We start from the raw sequence: 25318 nt of genomic DNA, 5'->3' as shown, positions 1-25318 counted from the left end.
CAGAGGTTGTAAAGAGAAACTCAGTGTCTTGCATAGGACAGTTCTCCATGTGTGTAAAGACACCTGCACTGTCCTGGCCTTTAAGCAGCCTTGCTCACTTTAACTGGTCATTGACTTAACAGTGTCCCAGCCAATGACCAGTCCACATTGAGTGGTGTCCTCCACCAAGTAGGGTGACCCAGTTGACTCACATCCAGGGTCTGTTCTGACAGACCCCTCACCCCTTCCTTTCTGAGGGTCTTTGGGTTTATCTAGGGGTGTTGCTTTCCAGTCTCTTTCCCCATGTGTCTTTCTGGTGCTGAGATCAGCTTTGTGAAGCTGCCACTGTTGAGCTTGAGCTCAAGTTCCAGGGTTTTGAGACTTCGGGCCTCCTCCTGTGGCTCTGTCTCATGTGCAAATTAAACGAGCAAATCACTGGACTCTCTGGGTGAGCATGAAGGTAATGCAGACAGGTTGGGAATCCAGGTGAGCCAGGGCCCAGCAGTGTGCTCAAAGTGTTTCCAGATTTCTTCCTCCCCTATATCTTCACAGCGGCCTCTGGGTTCTGGAGACATCATGGATGTCTGTGCATTCAGAGGTGAGAAGCTTTAGGCAGGGTGGCTTGTACTCCATCCTGAGTCTCCCTTTCACCAGCTCTTGGGTCTATGTGGCTTCTCTGGTTGACTGAGCTTGTCTATCAGGGGGCCAGTGTCTCAGGCTGTGGCCCATGGAGTGCACAGAACCCCTGGAATCCCTGGTGCCCCATCTTCTGAGTCTCCTGAAGGTGGGCAGGAAGCAGCAGCCAGGTCTATTTGATTGATATCACTGGCAGTTGAGGATTCGTGGATGATGATTGTGAAGAAAAGGGGATGAGGGACTCTCAGGACCATAGAGATTTCCAGGATCCAAGCTGCATTGTGAGGAAGTTGGGAGGTGGGGCTGGACCCTACACACAGGACACGAGTGACTCCCTTTCCATCGCTGCTTCCTGGGAATGCTTGCGATATGATGGATGCCATTCTCTTATCTCTGCTTCTTTTTGAGAGTGATGACTTCCATACCTTGGCAGACAGGAGGGGCGGTGTCATTTCCATTTTACAGGAGACCAGAATGGACACGTGACAGTGAGGTGGAGGTCACCCTCTTCCAGTCCTGCCTCGGTTTGTATTCTCAGGGCCTGGTGTCTTCTCATTCATGGGTGGAAAGCAGAAACTGCATCCTTCAGCCCCAGCAGGCTCAGGGAAGTGTCTGTGCCTACTCTTGGTGTCCTTAGGGTGCTTTCTGTACAGGTTCGGGGGCTGGAGCTCACCTGGGTTGACCATGCCCTCCACCTTCATGACCTCACTGCCCTTACCATTGGGTGTGCCCACTGCCACGGAGTGAGGTCCTGCACTGCCTTGTACAGGGTCTGGCAGGTCCTGAGATTTCACTGGGCCACATGTGGGCAGGGTCACTGGTGCAGGCTCTGCTCCCTCTATGCCCTCAGTACTGACCAGGAAATATATTCTTAAAATATTGATAAGTCAAATATGAGAATGTTAGCTGATATGTCATCCCTGACGTGCTTTTAAGGAAAACACCTGTTTGATATGCCTGGGTAAACAGGCACTTATAGTTGTGATGTAGAAGATTTTGGAAGATGACACTCCAAAAAGTTATGGGGGGATGATTGTGGAGGGACCAAAGGGACATTTTCATTACATTAGCACAATCTTTTAAAGTGGTAATACATTATGAGATGATTTTGAGCATTTAAATTTTTCTAATCAAAACAAATAAAAATTACATTATAAGATACAAAATAATAATATATAAATAAAGCCGAACTGCCATCTGAAAGCTCTCTCCTGGGTTCATAGATGGCCTGGCTGGTGCCCAGCACTCCGTGAGCTCTTTACACGTGCTCACCATGAGAATTCTGATGGGGCCTGGTGGAAAACCATCAGTCCCTTCCAGCTCTTTCAGTCAGCTTTCCACTTCAAGGAGGGAAAGGCACTGGTAAATACACACAAGAATGAAACTGAGTAATGGGTGTGTCTGCCTTGGCCTCCCACTTCATTCATATATTTAGCAACGTTAATTGAACGCCTGCTATTTGCTGGTGATAGTGTGATGTTTGGGGACCCAGCTGTGACCTAAGAGATGTGGGCCTTGACCTTCTGGAGCCCCCAGCCTGGCAGAGAAGACAGATGAGTAATAAATGAGCTGCTAACCATCTGAACAAACAGGTGCCAGCGCTATAACAGATAGAACTGAGCACAGCGAGAGAACAGGGTGGGCTTCTCCCCGGGAGCTGGAGCTGGGAAGACTCAGGACCCAGGCAGCTCCAAGCCCCAGAGCAGACACTTCCCGTGTCACTCAGCACCGCTGGATAAGCTTCCGTAAATCCAGCGCTTCAGTTTTGTGATTCTTCAGCCTTGGGCACTGATGAGCGGTGTCCCCAAGTGCTCCTGCAGAAAGGCAGAAGGGTTTTCAGGGAAGGTAGGCTGCCCACACTGTGGTCCTCTACTGCCTGCAGGCGCTGCTTCTCTTACCTTGCTCCAGGCCATGCAGGAGAGCTGGAAGAATGTGGGGATCAGATGTCTGTGTTCAGTCAAGCTCTCTCGAGGCTGAGGCAGCTGGAGCGGGCCTCAGGGGGATGGCGTGTTTGGTGAGGAAAAAATTCTCCAAGAACAATGTTTATAAACTGTGTCTCAGCAATCACCCTGAGTGTCTGCCGGCTCCAGCCTGCTTCCGTTCATGTGGCTTCTTTTCTCTCTGCAGGCTGTGGAGACCAACCTCGCTTCCAAGGACAGCCACTGGGTCTTTGTGAACGAGGTAAGAGCCCCGGAATGGGAAGGGCTTGCCTGGTACTGAGCCTACGTCCCAGACCTCGGGAAAGCTCAGAGCAGTCCTCTGCTGTCCGGTTCACCTGGACCTCCACCCTGCCAAGGCAACAGGTCAGAGAGTTGGGCTTCACCTTCCAAGACACTCACCTGGAGCAGGTGGGAAGCAGGGGATAATCCAGACCTGAGTTCACATGACTATTGAGCCAGCAGAGTGTGCAGGGCATGGAGGCGAGGTGGGTAGCCAGTCAGGGCGAGGAGGGTTAGAAAGCAGGGTGGGGTGGAAGCCACATTTCATGCAGGGTGTTAGGGGTGTGTGGAGGCACAGTGAGCACGTGTGAGTGTAAGGAGGAGTGTGTGTGTGTGTGTGCACTAGTATGTGTGGGGTCATGAATAAGTGTAAAGTGTACACTTGTGAGAGCATGTGTGCATTGTATGGGCAGTTGTGTGTGTGTAAGTGTGTATGTATTATGTGTATGTGTGTGAGTTGTCTGTGGGTATGAGTTGTACGTGCATGTGAATGTGTACATGTGAGTATATGTGATGAATGTGTGTTATATGTGCACGTGAGTGTATAGGTATATGTGAGTATGCATGTGTGTGAGCCACATACATCTGTAGATGCATGTGTATATGTCTGAGTATGTGCGTGCATGCACACATGTATGTATTTGAATATACATACTGTCAGTTGCATGAATGTGCACGTGCATGTGTGTGCATGCACGCGAGCACACACATGTCAGTTGGATGTGCATGTGAGTGTGCATGTGTGTGTGCATGTGAGGGCATAGATGTATGCGTGAGTATGCATGAGTGTGAGTTGCATGTACCTGAGTATGCTACATGTATACGTGAGTGTGCATGAGTGCACATGTGTGTGTGTACGTGTGTCACCTGGATTGAATGTGAGTGTGCATGTGTTCACATTGCATTGTCTGTGTGAGAATGCTATATGCACATGTGTATGTGTGAGTATGCAGGTGTGAGTGTGTTTGTGTGCTAGCCAGGTGAGTGGGGTGACGGCCGCCATTTGATGGGATGAGAAGGAAGTGTTCTGAGACCAGCCATCTACCAGTTTGGCCTCATGGGGCTAGGGACCCTCGGCATCATTGGCCTTGTCCACTGTTCTTCATGAACCTTCTGTTTCTGGCCTCCCCACGCAGCTGGCACTGTACAGGAGTAGCCAGTACCCACGTGCCCAGCTTTCATGTCTTCTCAGGATGTGAGTCCAGGCAGCCTGCGACCTCAGTGTGGCCAAAGCTGTGTGGACTAGAGGAGAATATGTTTTGTGGCACTGCTTCCATTGGGGGTGTGGCCCCCAGCAGCTCCTGAATTAGCTGGTCCTTGTCTAGCAGCTTCATGCTGGAGGGTGCAGGGCTTATTTTTGGGGTAATTTTCTCTTTTGTGATGTGTGTTTTTTCATGAGCTCAGGGCTGACATGGCTGACACAGTCTCAGGTGCTGATGTTAACACAGGGCAGGTTATGTCATACAGTGGCTGCATGTGAGAGCCACATTTCATGGCGTCCCCACAGAGTCTCATCTTGTCAGCTCCATGTCTGCCTGGGCCGAGTGGAAACATGCGCAGTGCCTGCCCTGTCTCTGGGGTGCAGAGGGTGGCACTGGTAATTAAATGAAGGGATGTGACCTCCCCCTCCCTACTCTTCAGAGCCTGCACCAGGCCTCCTTGATCCTTGAGAAATTTTGATTCTCTGTGCTTTTCTGGCTTCTCTGCAAGGCCTTCAAAGAGCACTGTGCTTTGTACCAGAGCAAAGCAGTATCCACAGGCCCCGGAAGTCCCATGTCCAGCACTGGTTTCACTTTTGATGACTCTTCCCATTGAATAGCCCTTGTTTCTGTGGTCAGTCTTCAAAGCCGTGCTTTATCTCCACATATCTAACCTGGTTCTCTTCCAACCCCTGAATCCATGCCACCCCCGCCCTCCCCTTGGGGCCCCTGACTCTTCCTCCTTGCTTCTTCTCCAGTGTGAGGATCTCCCTCGACACTCCCTAGTCATAAGCACACTGGTGTTTTGGGGCAGCTGGGACCCAAGGCTCAGTGTTTGCAGGAGGAGACATATGGGGGGACACCTGCCAGCCACCCTGGGGCAGCCACACCCAAGAGCCCCGCTGCACTGCACCATGGTCAGCAGCATACCCTGGGCTAGCCAGGCTGCAAGAATCCTGGGCTAGGAGGGGTCTCCAGGGACCTGTTTGTCTCCTTTCTTGGCTTCCATCCCCACAGGGGGTTCTTTCCACTGAGAGCCAAAGGATGACCCCTAACATTTCTTCACCAGCTACGACACACCAGACACTTTTCAGTGCCCTGTGTGCTTGCGATCTTCCTTAGTCCTCATCAACACCCTGGAGGGCAGTTATCATCACCCCCACTTTACAGATGAGAAAATTGAGGTCCCAAGAGGACATGCAGCTTTTCAGTGGTGCTTGTGTTATTCTGTATGAATACTAGGGTTGCAAAGCCCTAATCACCAAATGGCACCACCCGCACATGGTTTGTGAGGTCGTAAAGGTTCAAGATCCCAATAATGAATGTAACTATACTATATATCTAAAATGTACAAATAAATTCAATGAGAGGAAAAAAAATTGTGAGGTCGTGGTCAGGGTCTGATTCTGCAAAACCAGGTAGTGAGGCTCAGGTGCATGCTGTGTTGGAGACACCTTTCAGCTGGACTTTAGTGACGGCATATGGGAGTTCTGAAGTCTGTGATGTGAAGGTAGAGACGCTGGTACAGCTTCGACCCATGGACCCCAGCACAGTCTCTGGAGAATTATGGAAATGTTCTCTAAATACCTGTAGGTTTATGCTTAGGAGCCAGTCATTTTCTGAAGTCCAGTTTCCTGCTCTAGCATAGTCTCGTGGAAAGCAAAAGCCCTGGTATTCTTTTATGCAGTGTTACATCATTTTAAGCTCTGCAAATTTTTAAAGCTATTAAAATATACACCCACAGACAAATAATTGTTGGTTGACTCTCTGCTGATCATATGTAATGACTTGGAATAAAATAAATTGGGGGGGAGCCAAGAGCAGGCATTGAATGGTTCGTCACCATTCAACATCATCTCTAGAATTTGGCTCCAGAGGGGGTCCCTATCTTTTCACTTCATGAAACTACTCCCCTCTTTCCTGGCAGAAGTCCAGCCCCTCAGACAAGCTCAGGTCTATGCCTTCTCCCCATCCACCACGCTTGTTTTTTTGGATGGCAGCATGGCTGTCCAGCTGGGCCCCTGTTCCCCTTATTCCTTAGCATCACTGTTCTCTTGTCCCTTTCCTCTATTTGACTTGCTTAATGTATTTTCCTGAATTCAGGATAAACACTCAAGGGCACATGTTTTTGTTTGCTTTCGTTATGCACTGGTTTTCTTAATGTGCGCACCTCTTCAACCGTGAGCATTGGTGTTGCATATTACAGAGCTGCTTTATTTGGAGAAAAGATAATCAGATTCAGGGGAAGTCTTCAGAGCCTCACTGGCAGTTTCTACAAATCTTTGGGCTCCACTGTGGGGACAGATGTGTTTTCAGGTCTACACTATATTTTCCTTGACTGATGAAGTTATAAGTTACTTTGGAGGAGGGTGGGGGATTCAAAATAACTTTTGGAAAATAAAAGGGCCATTAGTCTAGGCGGCCATGACACTACGAATCTCTTGAGGAATGGGTAGTTGTAGCTCCTTGCTGAATCTTCAATGCTCCATGAAAATCATAGATTCTTTTTTTTTCCTCATTGAGTTTATTGGTACATTTTCGGTATACAGTACAGTTACATTCATTATTGGGATCTTGTACCTCTACATGACAGGTCTTGGTTCTCATTTTTTCCCCTTGTCCCTGCCCTTCCTTCACCTCTCCTCCCTCCCCCTTTACAAACACTTCATTTCCATTTCTTCATTTTCTCATATTTTTCTTTTCCCTTATTAGCAGCTTTCCCTACCCTTCCCACTTTCCCTACACCTTTAGTCCCTTTCTTCCTATCAAATCATAGATTCTTAAAAGGTATGGTTGAAGGCTGGTCGATGTATATAGCATGTAGGAAATTGCATTCATGAGAACTTCACAGTTTGCCTTGGAGAAAAGACAAAAGCAGCAATTAAAAGCTGAACCCCTGAAGGAGAGCACCACCCCAGGTCATAAAGCTGCCTGTTTGAGGCCTGATGACTCTGTATGAGGAGAGTGGCTTCCAGAACCTCCCATCAGCTGGGCAAGGAGCTTCCTTATGGCCCGCAGCAGATCCTAGTCATTCTGGCTTCTCAAATGCCTCATGGACACCTTTCCTGCTTATTGATAAGAGACCGTGGCCTCCCTCCAAGCTCTGCATGCAGGAAGGAGACATGTACCCCCTAGTCTGGCCTCTTGGGAATGTCCTGCAGGAAATTCTTTTGTGGAATACACAGTGTTCTTACTCTCAGCCTTCTGAAAGACCAGCTGTGACGCGACCTGAGTTGCTCTGTCTGTTGTTGGCATCTTCCATTTTTAGATGAATCCTTCCACACATGAAGACACAGCACACTTTGATGGAAATTGTTAGGATGCATAACAAGCAATGCAAAAGCACAAGATAACCTTTGAGGATCAGCAAATGAGGCTCCGAGGAGCAGGCTTTTCAGAAGGGAAGGGACACAATCAGCACCCCCTCTCCATTTCCAGCGTGTAAGTGACCGCACATCCTGTGCATACCCATTGTCAACCTTGCCTTTGAGCTCTAGAACCAGAGATCCAACCAGAAGCCCCACCTCCACCTCAAGCTCAATGTTCTTTTCTCCATATTCACTGTCCTGCCACCAATCTGGTTCTTCTTTGGTGTTCCTGATCTCAAAGTCCACTGTCCTCACCCTGCTGGTTGACTTCAGCTCATAGAGAAAAGCCCGTATCATGCAGCCAGCCCCAGCCTGCTCCAGGATGACCCTTCCATATCTTTGCAACTTTAGTTATTTCTTATCATTCCACACACTGTCCCATGGCTCATCCCTGAAAGTAAATGGAGACTTGAGGTTGTTTTAACCTCCTAGCTCCAGCTTTTGCTAGGACGTTCCTTTCAACCTGCTGTACCCTTCTTGAACCTCTGATTTTCCAGGACTTACTTTTCCTGCAGGGATCTGCTACACATTGCCTCTGCCAAGAGGACCTCCCAGATCTCTCCAGAGAGGTATTCTCATGATGTCTTGTCTCATTACCCAGCTCTGGCATTCCGTGCCTGTCTCTCAGAACAGCCTGTGAGGGAGAATTTGGGTCTCCTATCTGTTTTCCTAAAGTTCCCCACACAGAACAGTCTGCTAGTTAAGCCTCCTGCTGCTGTCTGCCTCTTGCTTCCTTGTGTTGATTCTGCTGATTACTTACACATGGAGGAAGAAGCATTTATAGCCATCTCAGTTCTTCACAGACTCACAAAGCTGGGCCCTCCCTTATGAGTTATAGTTGCCAGCACCCCCATCCCACTGAACCCATTTTTATCAATCTGTATCATGGTTGTGTGGGGCACCAGGTCTTCCTTGGAGGCTCACACACATTCTCTTTGACTTGAAACAGACCAGCCAAGGAGGAGGGCAGGGAAGCCATGGTTAGGTTTCCTGCAGAAATCCCCCAGTTGTACACTGGGGAAAATGCAGCCTTGCTAGTCTGTAGCTGCTGATTTGTGGCAAAAGGATTCTGTGATCAAAGAGGGTGAATAATTTAGTGTTAAATAGTGAGGAACAGGTGCCTCCTGAAGGCATCATCGTGTTCTGATGCGTGCTGCACCGTTCCAAGGAGGAGGCGTGCACACTGCTCTGCCACATGCATTTGTTTTTCCTAGACACACTCACGTGCTTCTGGTTTTCATCTGCTCCTCCCTGTGGGTCATTGGCAGCTCCCAGGGTTGCAGGATCCCCTGGACTTCTTATCATAGACAGCTGCTCCAATTGTATCCTGAGACCCCCGTCTGTCCGGGCCCAGGTCACGCCAGTGTGCGGGCCTCCCCGACTCCTCTTCCTAGAGGACTCTGCTGATCTTGTCCTATGCCCCCAGACACTGTTTAATTACATTCGCTGGTTTGTAACCAAGAAGCCCTTGACGTGAGCCAATCCTTGTGAGGACAGAGTGGCTCTGCCAGACCCTAAAGAATATCACCCCGGGCTTGCAAATCTTTCCCACTCCGGAGCACACACTGAGTTCAAGCAAATAAAAATGAGGTTAGGCTACATGTGGTTGATGTGGGGAGAGGAGATGCCAAAGCTCTAAGTGAAGAAAATGGGTGAAAAAAGATAATGTGAATGTCGAATCACACAGACTTAAGAAATCTTGATTTGTGATGCAGAGAGAAGGAAGGAAAAGATTTAATTTTTTCATTCCTTTCATTTCAAAGATGCTAATTCTGTTTGAATATTAAATCCCTGTGCCATTTTCTGTCTTTAAATTTAATTTAGTATCACTCAAATCCAATTATGTTTGTGGTAATCTGTTCCCTTGTTTGTCTTCCCAGCCTCACTGAGGAGTCTGTGAGGACGAAGACCACATTGTATTCATTTGCCTCTGTGGTCCCAGCTCAGAACCCTTCCATGAAGAATAGGAGTTGCCATTTATCGTATTGGATGGGACCAGGCTATGTTTTTGCCTATAACTTTCATTATCTATTTTTTTCTATAAAAATCAACAGTTTTACTGAGCACACAATAAATGTACATATTTCAGTGTGCAGGTTGCATTCGGCATATGTGTACATCCAGGAAGCCAAAGCTCAGTGAAGATAGTGAACACACTGTTAGCCCCAGAAGTATCTGTAGCCTTTGGTCATTTCACCTTCCTGATCCACCCTGTCCCACAACCAAAGCAAGTATTAATGTGTTTCTGACACTGTATATAAATTGTGTCTTCTAGAGTTTTACAGAAATGGAATCCTATAGTGTATATTAGTTTTTCTTCTCTTGGTATGGGTTGTTTTACTGAAATGCAATTATTGTACAATCTATCTATGTGCAATGTATAGCAATAGTTCTTTGCTTTTATTGATGAGTCTTCAGTTGTACAAATATAAAAATTTTAGCTATCTACTCACTGATGGACATCTGGGTTCTAGATTTGTGGCTGTTACCTACAAAACTATTGTGGAATACACAATAGGAGTCTTTGTATGGATGTATACTTTCATTTCACTGCGAATATATGCTTGAAAGTGTAATGGCTGCATCCTATGGTAGTTGTATATTTAACTTTTTTTTTTTTTTTTTTGAGACAGGGTCTCACTATGTAGTTGAGACTGACCTGGAACTCATTAGGGAGCCCAGGCTGCTCTTGAACTCACCGCAATGCCTACAGCCTCCCGAGTGCTGGGATTATAGGCATGCACCACCACTCCCGGTTACTTGTATATTTAACTTTTAAAGAAATTGCTGCTTAGATGAGAGTTCCAGTTGCTTCACATCCTTTTTGGCGCCTGGTACCATCATCATCTTGATTTTTTTTCGTCATTGAGTGTATTGGTTCATTTTAGGTATACAGTACAGTTACATTCATTATTGTACCTTTACATGACAGGTCTTGGTTCTCATTTTTTCTCCTTGTCCCTGCCCTTCATTCACCCATCCCTCCTCCCCCTTTACAAACACTTCATTTCCATTTCTTCATTTTCTCATATTTTTTCTTTTCCCTTATTAGCTTTCCCCTACCCTTCCCACTTTCCCTACACCTTTAGCCCCTTTCTTCCTATTTCACATTGTCCATTATATCACTAGGATCTTATGTACTATTATAGTTTATTCATGCCAGAGATATATGCGCACCTATGTTTATAGCGGCACAGTTTGTAATAGCTAAAATTTGGAAACAGCCCATTTGCCCATCAGTTGGAAACTGGATAAAGAAGATGTTGTTTTTTCTATAAAACAGAATATTACTCATCCATAAAGGATATGAAATTAGATTAATTCATAGGAAAGTGGATACATATTGAGGATATACTCCTAAGTGAAATAAATAAGTCATCATCTTGATTTTTAAATGGATATATAACAGTTCCTACTGTGATTTTTTTGTTTTGTTTTGTTTTTGAAGTGGAATCTCACTTTGTAGTTCAGGCTGGCCTCAAACTCATGGTGATGCTCCTGCCTCAGCCTCCCCATGTGCTGAGATTACAAGTGTGTGTCACCACGCCCAGCCCCATTGTGATCTTAATTTTCATCTTCCTGATGAGTAATGAGCATCTTTCCATGTGTTTATTTGCCATCTATGTTCATAGATCTTCTTTGGTAAAGTGTTTGTTAAAATATTTTGCCTGTTTTTACTGGATTATTTATTTCTTATTATTGACTTTCAGAAGTTCTTTGTATATTCAGGATACAAATTCTTTATCAGATAAGTACTTTGCAAATATTTCCTTCTTGCCTGTGGCTTGTCTTTGCATTCCATCACTACCTTTTGAAGAATAGACATTTAAATTTTGAAGTCCAATTTATCAGTATATTTTTAATGGATTGTGCTTTTTAATATGGTATCTGAAAAGTTTCTGAACTCTCTATATCTGTTCCACTGATCTGCCCTTTTAAAAATCTTTATGCCAGCCTTACATTCTTTGATTGCTGTGGCTTTATAACAAGGTTTGAAATCATATTGTATTAGCCTTGTACCTTTGTTCTTCATTTTCAGTGTCACTTTGGCTGCCCAGAGTCCTTAGAATTTTTATGTAAATGTGAGAATCAGCTTGTCAATTTCAACAAAAATGCTGACTGGGATTTTATTTTGTATTGCAATTTAATTTATCCAACGTGGGGAGAACTGACATCTTAATAATATTGAGACTTCTCACCTATTATCGAGGTTATCTCCGTTTGTGTAGTCCATCTTTAATTTCTCTCAACCGTGGTTCATTATTTTCACTGTTCCAAACTTTCACATCTTTTTGTCAGATTTACCCCTCAGTATTTATGTTGTTGATGCTATTGTAAATGGTACTTTAAACTTTTCATCTTCTAATTGTTCTTTGATAGTGAAGAGAAATGTAATTTATTTTTTTCAAAATAGTAATGTAGTGTTTCAGTCTTGCTCAATTCACTGGCGATTCTAGTACTTTCTCATATGGCCCATGAGCTTCTCTACACTGACACCAAATCCTTAAGGAATATGACATTTGTACCTTTTCCATTGCATTTGGATCCCTTTTACCTCTCTGACTTCTTGATTGTGCTGATAGCACCTCCATGACAATTTCGGCCGGAAGTGCTGAGAGCAGATGTCCTTTTCTTGTTCCTGATAGTAGGAAGAAACACTGTTCTGCCAGAAAGTTAGATGTGAGTTATTCACAGATGCTTTTGTTATACTTGGGAAGTTCTTCTCAGTTCTTAGTGGGGTGAGAGTCTTTATCTAGGAATTGATGTTAGGTTTTATCTAATGCTCTTCCTGTATCTATTGAGATGATTGATAATGTTAAATGATGACTCTAATGTTAAAGCCGTTCAAACCCCTTGAGATAAAACTTGCTTGTCATGATGTATTATTTTTTTGTGTACACTGTAGCGTTTGATTTAATAGACTGTCTTTCCTTGGTATTCTGGTATTGATGTAATTCTGGCCTCAAAAATTAATTGCAGAGTCTTCAGTTCTAGAAGAGTTTGTGAATCATTATCATTATTTCTTCTCTAAGTTTTCAGTAAGATTGACCAATAATGCCACCTGAGCCTGGAGTTTACTATGTAGGAATGTTTTAGCCACAAATTAAATTTCTTTACCAGATATAGGGCTGTTTATTTTTTAGTTAGTTTGGGTAATTTGCTTCATTCAAGTGATTTCCCCATTTTTTAAAGTCATCAAATTTGTAAGTATAAAGTTCATAATATCTCCTTATTTTTCATTTGAATACATGTTGGATCCATATTCATTTGTAATATCTGTCTTGAAATTAATGACTTGTGTCTCTTTCTTTTGTTGATCTGTCTGATTAGAAGTTTATTGATGTTATTGATTTCAAAGAACCAGTTTTTTACTTTATTGATTTCCCAATTTTGTTCCTGTTTCGTTGTATTGATTTCTGCTTTTATTTTTTCTATTTACTTTCTGGTTTTCTTTTTTAATTTGGCCTTAATTTGCTCTTCTATCTTCTAGTTCCTTAGTAGAAATCTGAGATCATTGATGTGAGACCTTTCATTTTTATTAGTGGTTTTTCCCTTGAGTGGTTTAGTCTCATCCTATACATTTAGATAAGTTGTATTGCATTATTTAGTTCAAAATATTTTCTAAATTTCCTTTTGATTTCTTCTTTGACTCATTAGTCATATATATATATATATATATATATATATATTATTTAGTTTGAAATATTTGGAGATTTTGAAAGTATCTTTCTATTATCAACTTCTAATTTAATTCTATCAGGTTTAGCGATCATAGTATCTATTACTTGAATCTGTTTAAATTTATTGAGATAGATTTGAAAATCCAGTGTACTGTCTTTCTCAGCATAAAGGATTTGTGATGTGTTGTTTTGTGGAACATTCTATAAATGTCAATTTAGTTGAAAGTTTTGTGTTTCAGTATCCTTGATGATTTATTGTTTTTTTCTATGTGTTCTTTCAGTTATTGAAAGAGATATTAAAATACTCACCTTTAATTATGAGTTTGCCTACTCTACCTTTGGAGTTTTATAAATTGTTGCTTAGTATCTTTTGAAGCTGTTTTACAAAGAGCGGTACATATTTAGAATTTTGATACCTTCTTGATTTAATTGACCCTTTATCATTATGAGATGACCTTCTTCACTTGATCTTAGTTTAAAGGCCCTTCTTTATCCCTGGTAACTGTCTTTTCTCTGAAGTCTCTTTTACCTGATATTAGTAGAGCTATTCAGCAAGGCTTGGCAGTTGAATTTAGTCCTTGGCCCACGGGCTGCAGAAGGGCTGTGTTTGCACCCTGAAAACAACATTGATCTCACTGTGCATCTCCACCGGAGCTCTTGAATGCAGTAGGATTTTGAAAAGACTCTTTTTTCTGATTAGGAGCTCTAAATAATAATAAGAAAAAAAAGAAAGATCTGTATGATCCAGCTGTCCCACTTCTGGGTATACATTTAAAAAATGAAATCTGTATACCAAGGGTATGTGTACCTGCCCATGTTTGTGGCTTTATTATTCAAAATAGCTGAGGGCACCCTGGGTGCCCATTGACAGCTGAATGAAGCAAAGGTGATAAATAAATATTATTCACCAATTAGAAAGACTAAAATTCTATCATTTGCAGCAAAATGGATGGAAGGAGGACATTATGGTAAGTGAAATAAAATGCCACATGTTTGCTCTCAGAGTTGGAAGCTAGAAAGAGTCAACCTTAGTATAGAACAGTGACCATTAGAGACTTGAAAGTATATGGGTGAGGAATAAAGAAAGGTTGAATATGGAGACCAAAACACAGTTTGATGAAATGAGTTCTGGTTTGCCTTCGTATGAGTCTTCCTCATTAAGCTTAATCCTTATTAGCTTTTGACTTTAACATGACAGGTGTGACTCTTCCTTTTACTTGAATAAAACCCATTGTACTGTTATTACTTGGACTGATTTCAGTGTTGCTTTGTCTCAGTACATGGCAGCCTGAGGACAGGGAGACAGGTGAGGAAATGGCTGGCTGATTAGAGTAGTCATCTACTGAATTTGCTATGTTATACAGACACAGTTCTTGGCATCCAGTGATTCTAATGGCAGTACTAGGGCAGATATAGTGGTGATGAAGAAGTTTGAAATATTGTGAGATTTACCAAAATGTCATGCAGACACGTGGAGCACACACATACTGTTGGAAAAGTGGTGTAGATAGATTTGCTCTGTGTAGGGTCACCATGAACCGTTAATGTACAAGATCATAACATTGGAAAAGCACAATAAAACTGAAGTATGCCTGTACAATGTAAGTACTCTATGTATGTTTTTATACTGTATTGTTTAGGGAATAATGCTAAGGAGAAACAAGGCTATCACTGTTCAGCCTAGGTGCGAACATTATAGGCCCAACTACACAGCAACCTCAGTAACAGTGTAACAGTTTCATGTAAATTTTTGACCTATGGTTGAGGTAATCTGTAGATGTGGAACCTGTGAATATGGAGGGCCAGCTGTACGTCTTTAACTCATCATTGTCTACTTCTGAGTGTCAACGTATTGCTTCACATGCAGTATAAGGAACTGATGCTCGTTGCACTTCTACTTCTCCTTTCTGGCCTCATGACTATTGTCATAAATATTATTTTTATATGCATTACGTATATCACAATACACTGCTATTATATTTATTTAAATAATCAACTATATTAAAGAGATTTAAATAAGAAAAATCATATACTTTATTATGTAGTTGTCATTTCAAATGCTTTATTTCTTTGTGCATAGCCATATTTTGATCTGGTATCATTTTTCATCCATCTGTAGCACTTCCTTTAACATCTCTTACAGTGCTGGTCAGCTTCTGGAGAAAGTTTTCAGCTCCTCATGTCTTTCATCTTTTATTTTTACGTCTGAAAATGACTTTATTTCACCTTCATTTTGAAAGATACTTTTGCTGGGTACAGAATTCTGGGTCAACAGTTTTTTTCTTTTAGCACCTTAAAAATGTTGCTCCACTATCTTCTAACTTGTATTATTATGGATGAAATATCTGATGTTGTTTTATTCTTTTTTTTTGCTACTGGGGATCACACTCGGGTCCTAGAGCTTGCAAGGCAGATGGCAGAACCACTGAGCTAAATCCCTGGCCCATTTTATTCTTGTTTTACTGTAAATAACATGTCCTGTATCTGATTTCTTTTAGGATTTCATTTATGTCTGGCTTTGATCACTTTTATTAAGATATATCATGTATTAAGATATATCAAGTATGGTGGCCTGCCTTGCAAGCACAAAGAGCCGAGTTCAATCCCCGGTACCAAAAAAAAAAAAAAAAAAAAGATATATCATGAGCACTTGTGTCTCTGTCTCTTTTTCTTTTGTGCTTTTTTCAGCTTTTTTAGTTTCTTAAATATGTGTGTTTGTAGTTTTCATAAAAACTTTCATAAAAGGGCTGGGGATTAAGCTTAGTGGTTCCACCATCTGCCTCGCAAGCGCAGGGTCCCAAGTTCAACCCCCAGTATCCCCACAAAAAAACTTCATAAAGTATTTATTTAAAATATAAAAATATTTCATTTACTATTTTTCCCAATATATTTTGTGCCTCCCCATCCTCTTTTGGGGATTCCAATGACACATGTATTAGTCTTTTTGAAGTTGCCCCAACTGCCACTGATACTTTCATTTTATTTTTATTCTTTATTTCATTTTGTATAATTTTTAGTGCTATGTGTTCAGCTTCACTTATATTTTATTCTATGATGTGTACTCTGCCAGTAATCACATCTGGTGTGTTTCTTATCTCATAATTGCAGTTTTAATTTTAAAAGTTTGAGTTGAGTCTTTTCTTCAAATCTTCAATGTCTCTACTTACATTTTTGAACATATAAAACACAGTTATAATAAATGTTTGAGGTGATTTTCTGCTAATCCTAATATCTCTTTTGGTTCTGGGTTAACTTTGATGAACTGATTATTTTGTCCCTTATTGCTCATATTTTCCTATTTTGTGAATGCCTAGTAATCTTTTTCTGAAAGCAAGCGTTTGTGAATTTTACCTTGTTGGGTGCTAGGTATTTTTGTACTTCTCAAGTATTATTGGAATGTTTTCTACGATGTAGTTATTTGGAAACAGTTCAATTCGCTTGTTTTTGTGATTTACTAGATTTTTCTCAAGAAGGTCTCAGTGTAGAGCTAATTATTCCACTCAGTTGAGGGCAGACCTCCGAAGTGTTTTGCCCTGTGCATATGAAGTATAAGGTTTTCTAGCCTGAGAGGTAAGAAGAAATACTTCCCCAGAGCTGTGTGAGCTCAACACGCTAGTCCTTATAACCTTTTTAGTTGGTTCATTCCTTATGTCAAGTAATTTCTTTACGTCCATATCCTGGTCTGTTTTCTGCTGAGTATTCAAGGGTGGCCCTGTGGGCCACACAAGAGATTTGCCCTATGGTTTGAGTTTGACCTACTTCTTTCTCAGCAGCTCTCTCCACTCTGGCCATCTGTCCTGTGAGGTCTAGCTGCCCTGCTTGCATCTCTCAGATCTATATCCCTTGGACGTGGAGTCCACTGGCTTCCCCATGTTCTCTTTTTACTCCTGTACTCGGTGTGGATTCTCCCTCAAGATAATATATAATACAGTTCAATCACGGGCTCACTTTGCTTCCTTTCTTGAAGGATCATCAGCTTTCATTGCATATTGTTTAATGGTTTGAAAACTGTTGTCTCATAAATTTTACCTAGTCCTTTTTGGTTATTTCAGACAGGAGGGAAAATCCAGTCCCTGTTCCTCCACTTTGGTGAACTGTAGAAGTCATCATTATTATCTCATTTAATCCACAAAATCCTCTGTTTTGTTTGTGGAGCATTTTGTTTAAACCCCTAAATATATATAGGGTCTCATTATATTGTCCAGGATGTCCCCGAATCCCTGGAATCAAGAGATCCTTCTGCCTTGGTTTCCCAAGTAGCTGTAACTACAGAACATGCCACTGAACATGCCTACCTGAGTGTATTTTTAATGGGGAAATGAGAGATGATCAAGTACTAATTAAATTATAGTTCTTGATGGGTCTTATAGGTTCTGTGTTTGATGATAAACCTGACAATGAAACTATGTAAGGAGGAAACATGAGAAAGAATAATTTTTTAGTTTATATTGGCTTGGAAGACCTCTTTGATGAGGTAACATCAGAACAGACTCTTGAAGGAGCAAGGGAGAGAGGAGGCTGTGCCTATAGGTAGAAGAAGAACATGTCAGGGAGAGAAAAGAATAAGTGTGAAGGCTCTGGGTTGTAACCTTCTGGGCAGACTCTAGGAAGTGCACAGAGGCTGGTGTGGCTACAGAAGGGTGAGTGATGTAGAGAGGCATGGACCAGAGGTCAGAGGCTTGGCAGGAAGTCGGGGGCCAGTGTGAGACATGTGGCTTTCATTCTGGGCAAAACAGGAGGTGAGTAAAGATTTTTGGCAAAAATTGTTTATTTATAAGAATATTTTTTTATTAAAATACGTTTATTTTTGAACGTGTATTCTGGCATCTGCCTTAGGAAGGGTTAAAAAGGTAAGGAGGATAAGGAGAAATGAGGAAATCTAACATTTAGCAAGCTATTGTGATTATCTGAAGCATGAGGATAGTGGTTGCATCATGGGGTAGTAGCGAGGTGATAAGCAGTGGTTGGATTCTAGATACATCTTGGAGTAAACCAGATAAAGTTTGAAGTTGGATGGATCTGGGTTTTGAGAAAAAGAGAAGTCAAGGATGCTTCTAGTTTTGCTGTTTATTTTTCATTCCAAGCTTGAGGAACTGGAGAGAGAAAACATTTCTTGAGAGGACTGCAGTACTGCAAATTTGAGGGTAGGTCAGGGACTTAGTTTAAATGTTTTTAATCACAATGCTTTTGGGACCATCAAGTGGAGATGCTAAGTAGACATGAGATTATATGATTCTGGGGTCAGAGGGAGGGTGATGCTAGAGAGCCATCAACATACAGGGATATTTGTCATCCATGGCTGGAGGAGATTACAGAGCAGTTTTACAAAAAGAGAGACCCAAACTCTCATGTCTGAGGGACACAGGAAGCCAAATGAAGGAGGAGAAAGCTGCAAGGGATAGGAGCGCAGGGTACAGAAAGAGTCATGTCCAATGGAATCCTGGAAGAACACGGGAGTTGTCACTGATGTCAGGTGCTGTCACTCCAGAGGATGTGGTGACCTACAGGGTAAATGACTGGACAGGTTGAAGGACTGAGCCACCAGGAGCTGATAGTCATTCATTCTGCTGATAAGGAAACAGGCTCTGAGACATGGACAGACTTTTCAGTCATCAGTAAGTGGTAGACGTAGGATTTGAACTTAGGTCTATGGGACTCCAGATTTAAGAACTGTCTACCCTCGGCCATACTTTCCCCTTTTATCCACCCCCACCCCCACACTCACTGCTAACTGGATGTGGGATCAGTGACTGAGTCCCAGAATATTTGACTTTTTTGTTCATAATTTGGAAGCAATAATATAGGTCGTGGTCAGGAAAATGTTACAATGAAACTTGTTTCTTAATAAAGTTCTCCCTGTTACTCTCTTTTGTGCATTGGCACCTTGTTTTTAAGAATCACTTATGAAAAAGGTGAAAGAGCCTTGCAAAACCATTGCAAACAAGCTAATATCTGTCACATGGGTGATAGCTGAAGGGAACCAACTACCTTTACGGGGAATGCACTTCTGGATATTAATCAGAATAGATCTCAAGCCAAAGGGAACCTATAAGATTTGGCATTTATGGTGACAGATATGTGGGTTGTCCTATTATAGTCATTAGCATTTTGTGGCCCCATGGCGGGGGTGGCATTTACAGCTGCACAGATGGAGTCTTGGGGAGCAGGACTGAGAAAGTCATGCTATGCCCTGGGGGTCTGGATCTGTCTTCTCAGACACACCAGAGATGCGAGTTTGGCTCTGGTTCTTAGCATTTCTCTGACTTTGGGCAAGCTATTTTCTTTCCTCTTGGGCTTTATTTCCCTTACTCGTTCTGGGGTTTGTTGACACCCACTCTGTGGGAGAGTCTCAATATAAGATGAGCTTACAGCAAGTGGTCGAGTGCGTACAGGGTCAGGTGGATCTCAGCACTCTTGGAGGATGGCTTTTCTCATCAGTAAGTAACTCATGTCCCTCAGGAGAGTTAGTCTTTGGACCTTCATTGAAGAAAACTACCACATTTCAGAATTAATCCTAGAGACATGGGCTTCTTTAAGGAGCATGCAGGGGCTGGGTGGATGGCTCGATTCCTCACCTAGATGAATTGGAATCCCAGTGTGTATGGCTGAGTTCTGAGCTTGCTGGCGCTCTGTTCTCCCTGTCTCTGTCTGTCATTCACAGTTGCATCCTTCAAGATGTGGCTCAAATACCCACACCCTTCTCCTGGCAACACTTGTTGATGTCTCTCCTACCTTTCCTTCTTCCATCATTCCAGAGAACACGGGTGGGAATCTTCAGCGGCCCTTGACCTTTCATTCCATGTGCTGTCGCCCTGTCCTGATGCAAAGCTCTGGACAAACTTGTTTATCGTATGCTCTGAGGCACTGGGCCCGCTCCTGAGAATTTGAGAGCTGCGTCCCCACCCTCAGAGAGGTGTGGCATCATAGTGAGAAGCAGCCATCTGTGCCACTCACTCACATCAAGCCAAGGGCTGTGGGAACCTCTCTCGGTGCTCTGCGACTCAGGTTCAAGCTCCCTGTTGACAGACAACGTTCCACTGCTGTGGAATCAGACTGCATGTTTTTAGACGTGAGTCAACTGTTCCCAACAAATGTATTGCCATTTTGCAGAGTTTTGACAGAAGAATGCTTTGGAAAAGGAGTGCTGACACTTGGGGAGTTTTAAAAATAGCTTTAATTACCACGTGCAGCAGATGTATCTGAAAACTAAAGGTTAGCGTCTCTACCTTTGTGCGTTCCTCTCCATCGCTCTTCCCACAATTGGATTTCAGTGGATCCTGATGAACTTGCTGCTTGTGCCAGGAGGGCCCTATTATCTGTGCTTTCTACCCTGTCATTACATCTCCTTTGCCAGGATGTATATAATCATCATGCATCGCACCAAAGAGAAGCAAGCACGCCTGCACGCACGGTACATGCATGCGCACACTCACGTGCACAACACAGGGGAGCTATCTTCATGCACAGCTTGGGATCCCAGGGCCCGGCTGGGGCTCCCAGGGAGGCCTCTTATAAAGCTGGAGCACAGAAGCAGAAAGACAGGTGGGAGACAGCTCAAACCAGCAGAACTTCTCCACATGAGCGTCTTGAGTGGTGTCTAAGGACAGTGTCTCAGCTTGGGTTCTCTCCTACTGCTTTAAACCAAGCAATTGAATGTACACAGGGGCAGTTCGTCATACAGCTGGTGGAAGGGTCCCAAACACCTCTCATGCAGTTTTAGGAAGTGAACTGAGGAAACTAATAGGCGATGATCAGCAGTAGGAGTGACTGAGCCTTCTCAGGGGCGAAGAAGCCATGTGCTGCCACTCCTATGCCTGGCATTCTTCCTGCTCAGGAACTGCGGAGTAGCCCATCTCACCAAACCTTTGGACCTGAAGGAGCTCCTCCACACCCTTGGATTTCTGCTTGTTCTCTGGGGGGTGTTGCAGAAACAGTGAGCCAAATGGTTTAGATACTGCTTTAGATACTTTATAGAACCCAGCCATACCTCTGCTGGGTATCTTTCCAAAAGAATTAAAAGAATCATATCACAATGACATATGTGCACCCGTGTTTATAGCAGCACAGTTTGTAATAGATAAGACTTGGAAACAGCCCATTTGCCCATCAGTTGTAAACTGATAAAGAAGATGTGGTTTTTCTATTAAATGGAATACTACTCAGCCATGAAGAATGAGAAATTAGATTCATTCATAGGAAAATGGATACATTTTGAGGATAGATACTTTATAGACATAAAACTAAATTAAATCTGCCCATGGACTAAACTAGCAGGATGGCAAGAAGTTTGATCCCAGTCGTAACAGGATTGCTTTCTCTCTGTGTACATGAAGGCTGTGTAGAGACTCTTTGTTATCCTAACAAGATCAATCATAGAAAGTCCTCTGTAGATCCAGCAACCCCACTGCTGAGTATATATGCAAGGAAAGGATATCCCTGTATTGAAGAGACACCCACACCCCCTTGTTTATTACAGCATTATTCACAACATTCAGGTATGGAATCAACCTAAGGGTCCATCCATGGATGAATGGAGAAAGAAATTATACATATACACACACAAACTACTCAGCCTTGTAAAAGAAGGAAATCCTGCTATTTGTGACAGTGCGGGCGAACCTAGAGGACATTGTGTTAAGTGAAATAAGACAGACACAGAAAGATAATTTTTCATATGCGGCATCCAGCAACAGTTGAACTCAAGGAAGAAGGAACAGAATGGTGGTTATTAGGGTCTGGGGGTCAGTTTTGGGCTTGAGAGGTGCTGGTGAAATCAGACAGGATGAAAGTGCAGGAGTGCTAGAGTGCAACATGGTGACTATATTTAATAGCAATGTATTGCATCCTTGAAAATTACCAAACAAGCAGATGAGTATTCGCACTACAAAAAAACAGCACATGTGTAAAGGATCAGATATGATAATCACCTTGACACACCCATTCCACAATGTGTGTGTATTTTAAAACCACATACATTTGCCATAGATACATGCCATTTTATCTCTCAATTCCATAGTAGTAGTAAGAATAATAATGCATCAGAGGAAGTCCTCTGTGGACACTCAGTGTGATCAAACCCACTTTGGGCCTCAGGCTTGATCCTGGTGATTTTTTCTGAGGTTGAGACATCCCATGCCTGGGACCCAGCCTTCTTAAGCGGCCGTCAGCTACTCCTCTCTGGAGGCCCACGTGTGGGCAGGGAAGTGTCAGTGCTGGGATGGGCAGAGCCACAGACTTTGCCCAACCGCCTCCTTCCTTGTCTCTGCTGGAGGTTTCCCAGCTCAGCCTCTTTGACCATTCCCATTCTCCAGGCCACAGAGACTGCCGGCCAACTGTCACCGCTGGTTCAACTAGTTTTTGAATGAAACTATCTTGGTGGAAAGAAGAGCGCAGACTTTCTAGAGCACAAAGTGTTGCCTACCTCTAGGAATAGTGTGTGTGTGGGAGGGGAGGAAGGATAGAGAAGGACAGCGGAGAAGAATAGCACCAATTCTTGCTTAGTGTTCCACAGTAGTAAAGCAGAGCACAAATTAATATATCAGTGATTTATCTTCTCAGGCAGACTTATTATATATGTAGTTTATTTTGCCAAATTGAGATTCTTTTTTTTTTAAGTGTTAGGTTCAGTTTTATATCCTACTGTTTTCAATTAATAATGTAACATCAACATTTATCATGTCAGTAAATAGAATTTGAGATAATATTTAATGGCCTTGTAGTATTCTTTCATTTGAAGGAATCATAATTTATGCAAATCTTCTCCATTGTGGGAAACTTAGGTTAGTTAATGCTCTTGTAAATAATCCTGCATTCAATATCCTTATACCTAGATCTCTTGATATTACCTTCAAATAAATCTTTTGATTATTATATTGGAGTAGATAATTTTGACTTCTGAATCAAAACTTTGCTTTGGAAATTGAAGTGACATTGAACTTTCTATTAACTAAGAATAAAGGAAAAAATTCATGAAATTTGTCCAAATTTTCATCCAGTGGAAGAGAATAAATGAGCCCATTCAAATGGCCGATGAAAGACAGTGCAAAGTAGATTGTATGGTTAAACCCGGAGAATTCTGCTCCTGTGGGGTGCTTCTGTGTTGTGTGTGGGATTCCTCAATGGCTGTAGTGAGGCCCCTCCAAGGTAACTTGCCTGGAACAGGTGCCTGCCCCACCCTTACAGGAGCAGAAGCATATCCAGGTTCTTCTTCCCCTCTGGACAAGTTCCTTACTGAATCCTCTTTCCCACAATTTTGACTCTTCTGGATGTTTTTCATATTCTGGTGGGTGAGAACTTTCGGAGTCAAGAAATGGGACTTCTCATTTTCCTTGGACAGTATGCTCGTGGGTCAGGCACGTCTATAGAATTTCATATCATTACTGCCTGGTGCCTCAAAGGAAATTTCCCATTTAGCATAATGGCTCAGTTTAATATGAAATGCCATTTTGTCCTTCCTAAGCATTGGCTTCAGGGAGAAGGGCTTGATTATCCATGGGCCTTTGTTCCTAGACTCACACCGCACAGACCCGAGAGGAATTGTCACTATGGTTTGAATGTGCTTTGTCCTCTCCAAAACTCGTGTTGAAATATGGTGGGAATGTGCCACACTGTTGAGAGGTGTAGGGCCCTTAAATCATCGGGATTAATATCTCTCTCACGGGACTAGAGTAGTTACCAGCAGAGGAGGTGTTATAGAGCAGGGACACCCTCATGTTTTGTCTCTTTTGTGTGTGCTCATTCACCTTTCCTCTTTCTACCATGAGTTGAAGAAGCACAGGGCCCTGGCAGAACCAAGCAGGTACCAATCTTGGACTTCACAGCCTTCAGAACCATGAGCCCCAATTAATTTTTGTTTTTTGAAACTCACTCAGCATCAACTGTTCTGTTATAGCAGCAGAAAATGGACTGAGGCAGATGTAAGCTTTCACAGCTGGAAGCCACTTAGGCTGGAAAAGGTGGTGATAACTGGGGAGTTAAATTGTTAGATACCTAATAGTTGGGCAAAGGCTTGTAGTATATGATTATATGTGAGGCAGGATATGAAGATATTTTAGGGCATCTGCTATTATAAGGACCTTGGCTTTTATTTAGACTGAGCTGAGGAGCTGTAGGAGAATATTGAGGAATATGAACACTAGAGTGACATGATTTGAATTGTGTCCTGAAGGGTCACCCTGACATCTGTGTGCGGAGGAAAGGGCAAGAAAAGGATAGGAAAAGGGAAGAAAAAGACAGGATAAAAAGTGAGGACCTTTTATTAGACTGATGACGGCAGCTTGGACCAGGGTGGTCCCAGCAGGTGTAATAAGATATACTCAGATTCTGAGTCTTTGGAGACAGGGCCAGTAGATGGTCAAGTTGATGTGCAGAAAGGATAAATGAGGAGCAGAAGGCAAGCACAGAGCCTGTATTGAAAGTGGGGAAAGGGAGATACGGAGGCTTTTGAGTGAGTGGGATGAGTGGTATTTCTTATATAGTGCTGATCTGAGTCAGTCTTACTTTGATGCCTGTACTCATTATTTTATAAACTTTTTGAAATATAATTGTCCTTAAAAATCTTGCACAACCTGATGAAGACAATTTGAAGTTTTTTAAAAATTAAATTGAATTATTGGTACATTCTAAGTAAACGATACAGTTACATTCATTACTGGGATCTCATACCTTTACATGCCAGGTCTTGGTTCACATTTTTTCCCCTTGTCCCCACCCTCCCTTCACCCCCTCCTCCTCTCCCCACCTTCAAATGCTTTAATTCCATTTTTACATTTTCTCATATTTTTTTCCTTTTCCCTTTCCATCTCACTGTCCCTATACCTTTGGTCCTTTTCTTCCTATTTCACATTGCTAATAGTCCTGTTAGGATCTTCAGTACTATTTTAGTTTTGCACACCAGAGAAACTATTTGGTATTTGAATATTTGTGACTTATGTATTTCACGTAGGAGTATATCCTCAAAATGTACCCATTTACCTACGAATGAATCTACCTTCTCATTCTTTATGGCTGAGTAGTATTCCATTTTATAGAAAAACCACATCTTCTTTCTCCAGTTTCCAACTGATGGGCAAATAGGCTGTTTCCAAGTTTTAGCTATTACAAACTGTGCCGCCATAGACATATATCACTGTAATATGATTCTTTTTAATTCTTTTGGAAAGATACCCAACAGAGGGATGGGTGGGTCTAATGGAACCTCTAATTCTAGTTCTTTGAGGTATCTCCATATTGACTTC

At 42.6% G+C, this 25318-nt stretch overlaps 1 protein-coding gene across 2 annotated transcripts in view; it reads left to right on the top strand.

The window, feature by feature from the left end:
- Grid1 (glutamate ionotropic receptor delta type subunit 1) overlaps positions 1–25318 on the top strand; it is a 652399-nt gene that overhangs the window by 362252 nt on the left and 264829 nt on the right. For both annotated transcript variants that reach the window (XM_033761721.1, XM_033761719.1), the window contains exon 4: positions 2743–2796. In XM_033761721.1, coding sequence (XP_033617612.1) covers positions 2743–2796 — 54 coding nt within the window. The remainder of the gene's footprint in view (positions 1–2742; positions 2797–25318) is intronic.

This window comes from Fukomys damarensis, unplaced genomic scaffold (genome assembly GCF_012274545.1).
Source record: "Fukomys damarensis isolate Sample0158 unplaced genomic scaffold, DMR_v1.0_HiC HiC_scaffold_1, whole genome shotgun sequence".
Classification (NCBI taxonomy): Eukaryota; Metazoa; Chordata; class Mammalia; order Rodentia; family Bathyergidae; genus Fukomys; species Fukomys damarensis.
Note: the sequence above shows the minus strand (reverse complement) of the source record. Positions and strands in the feature narration are given on the sequence as shown.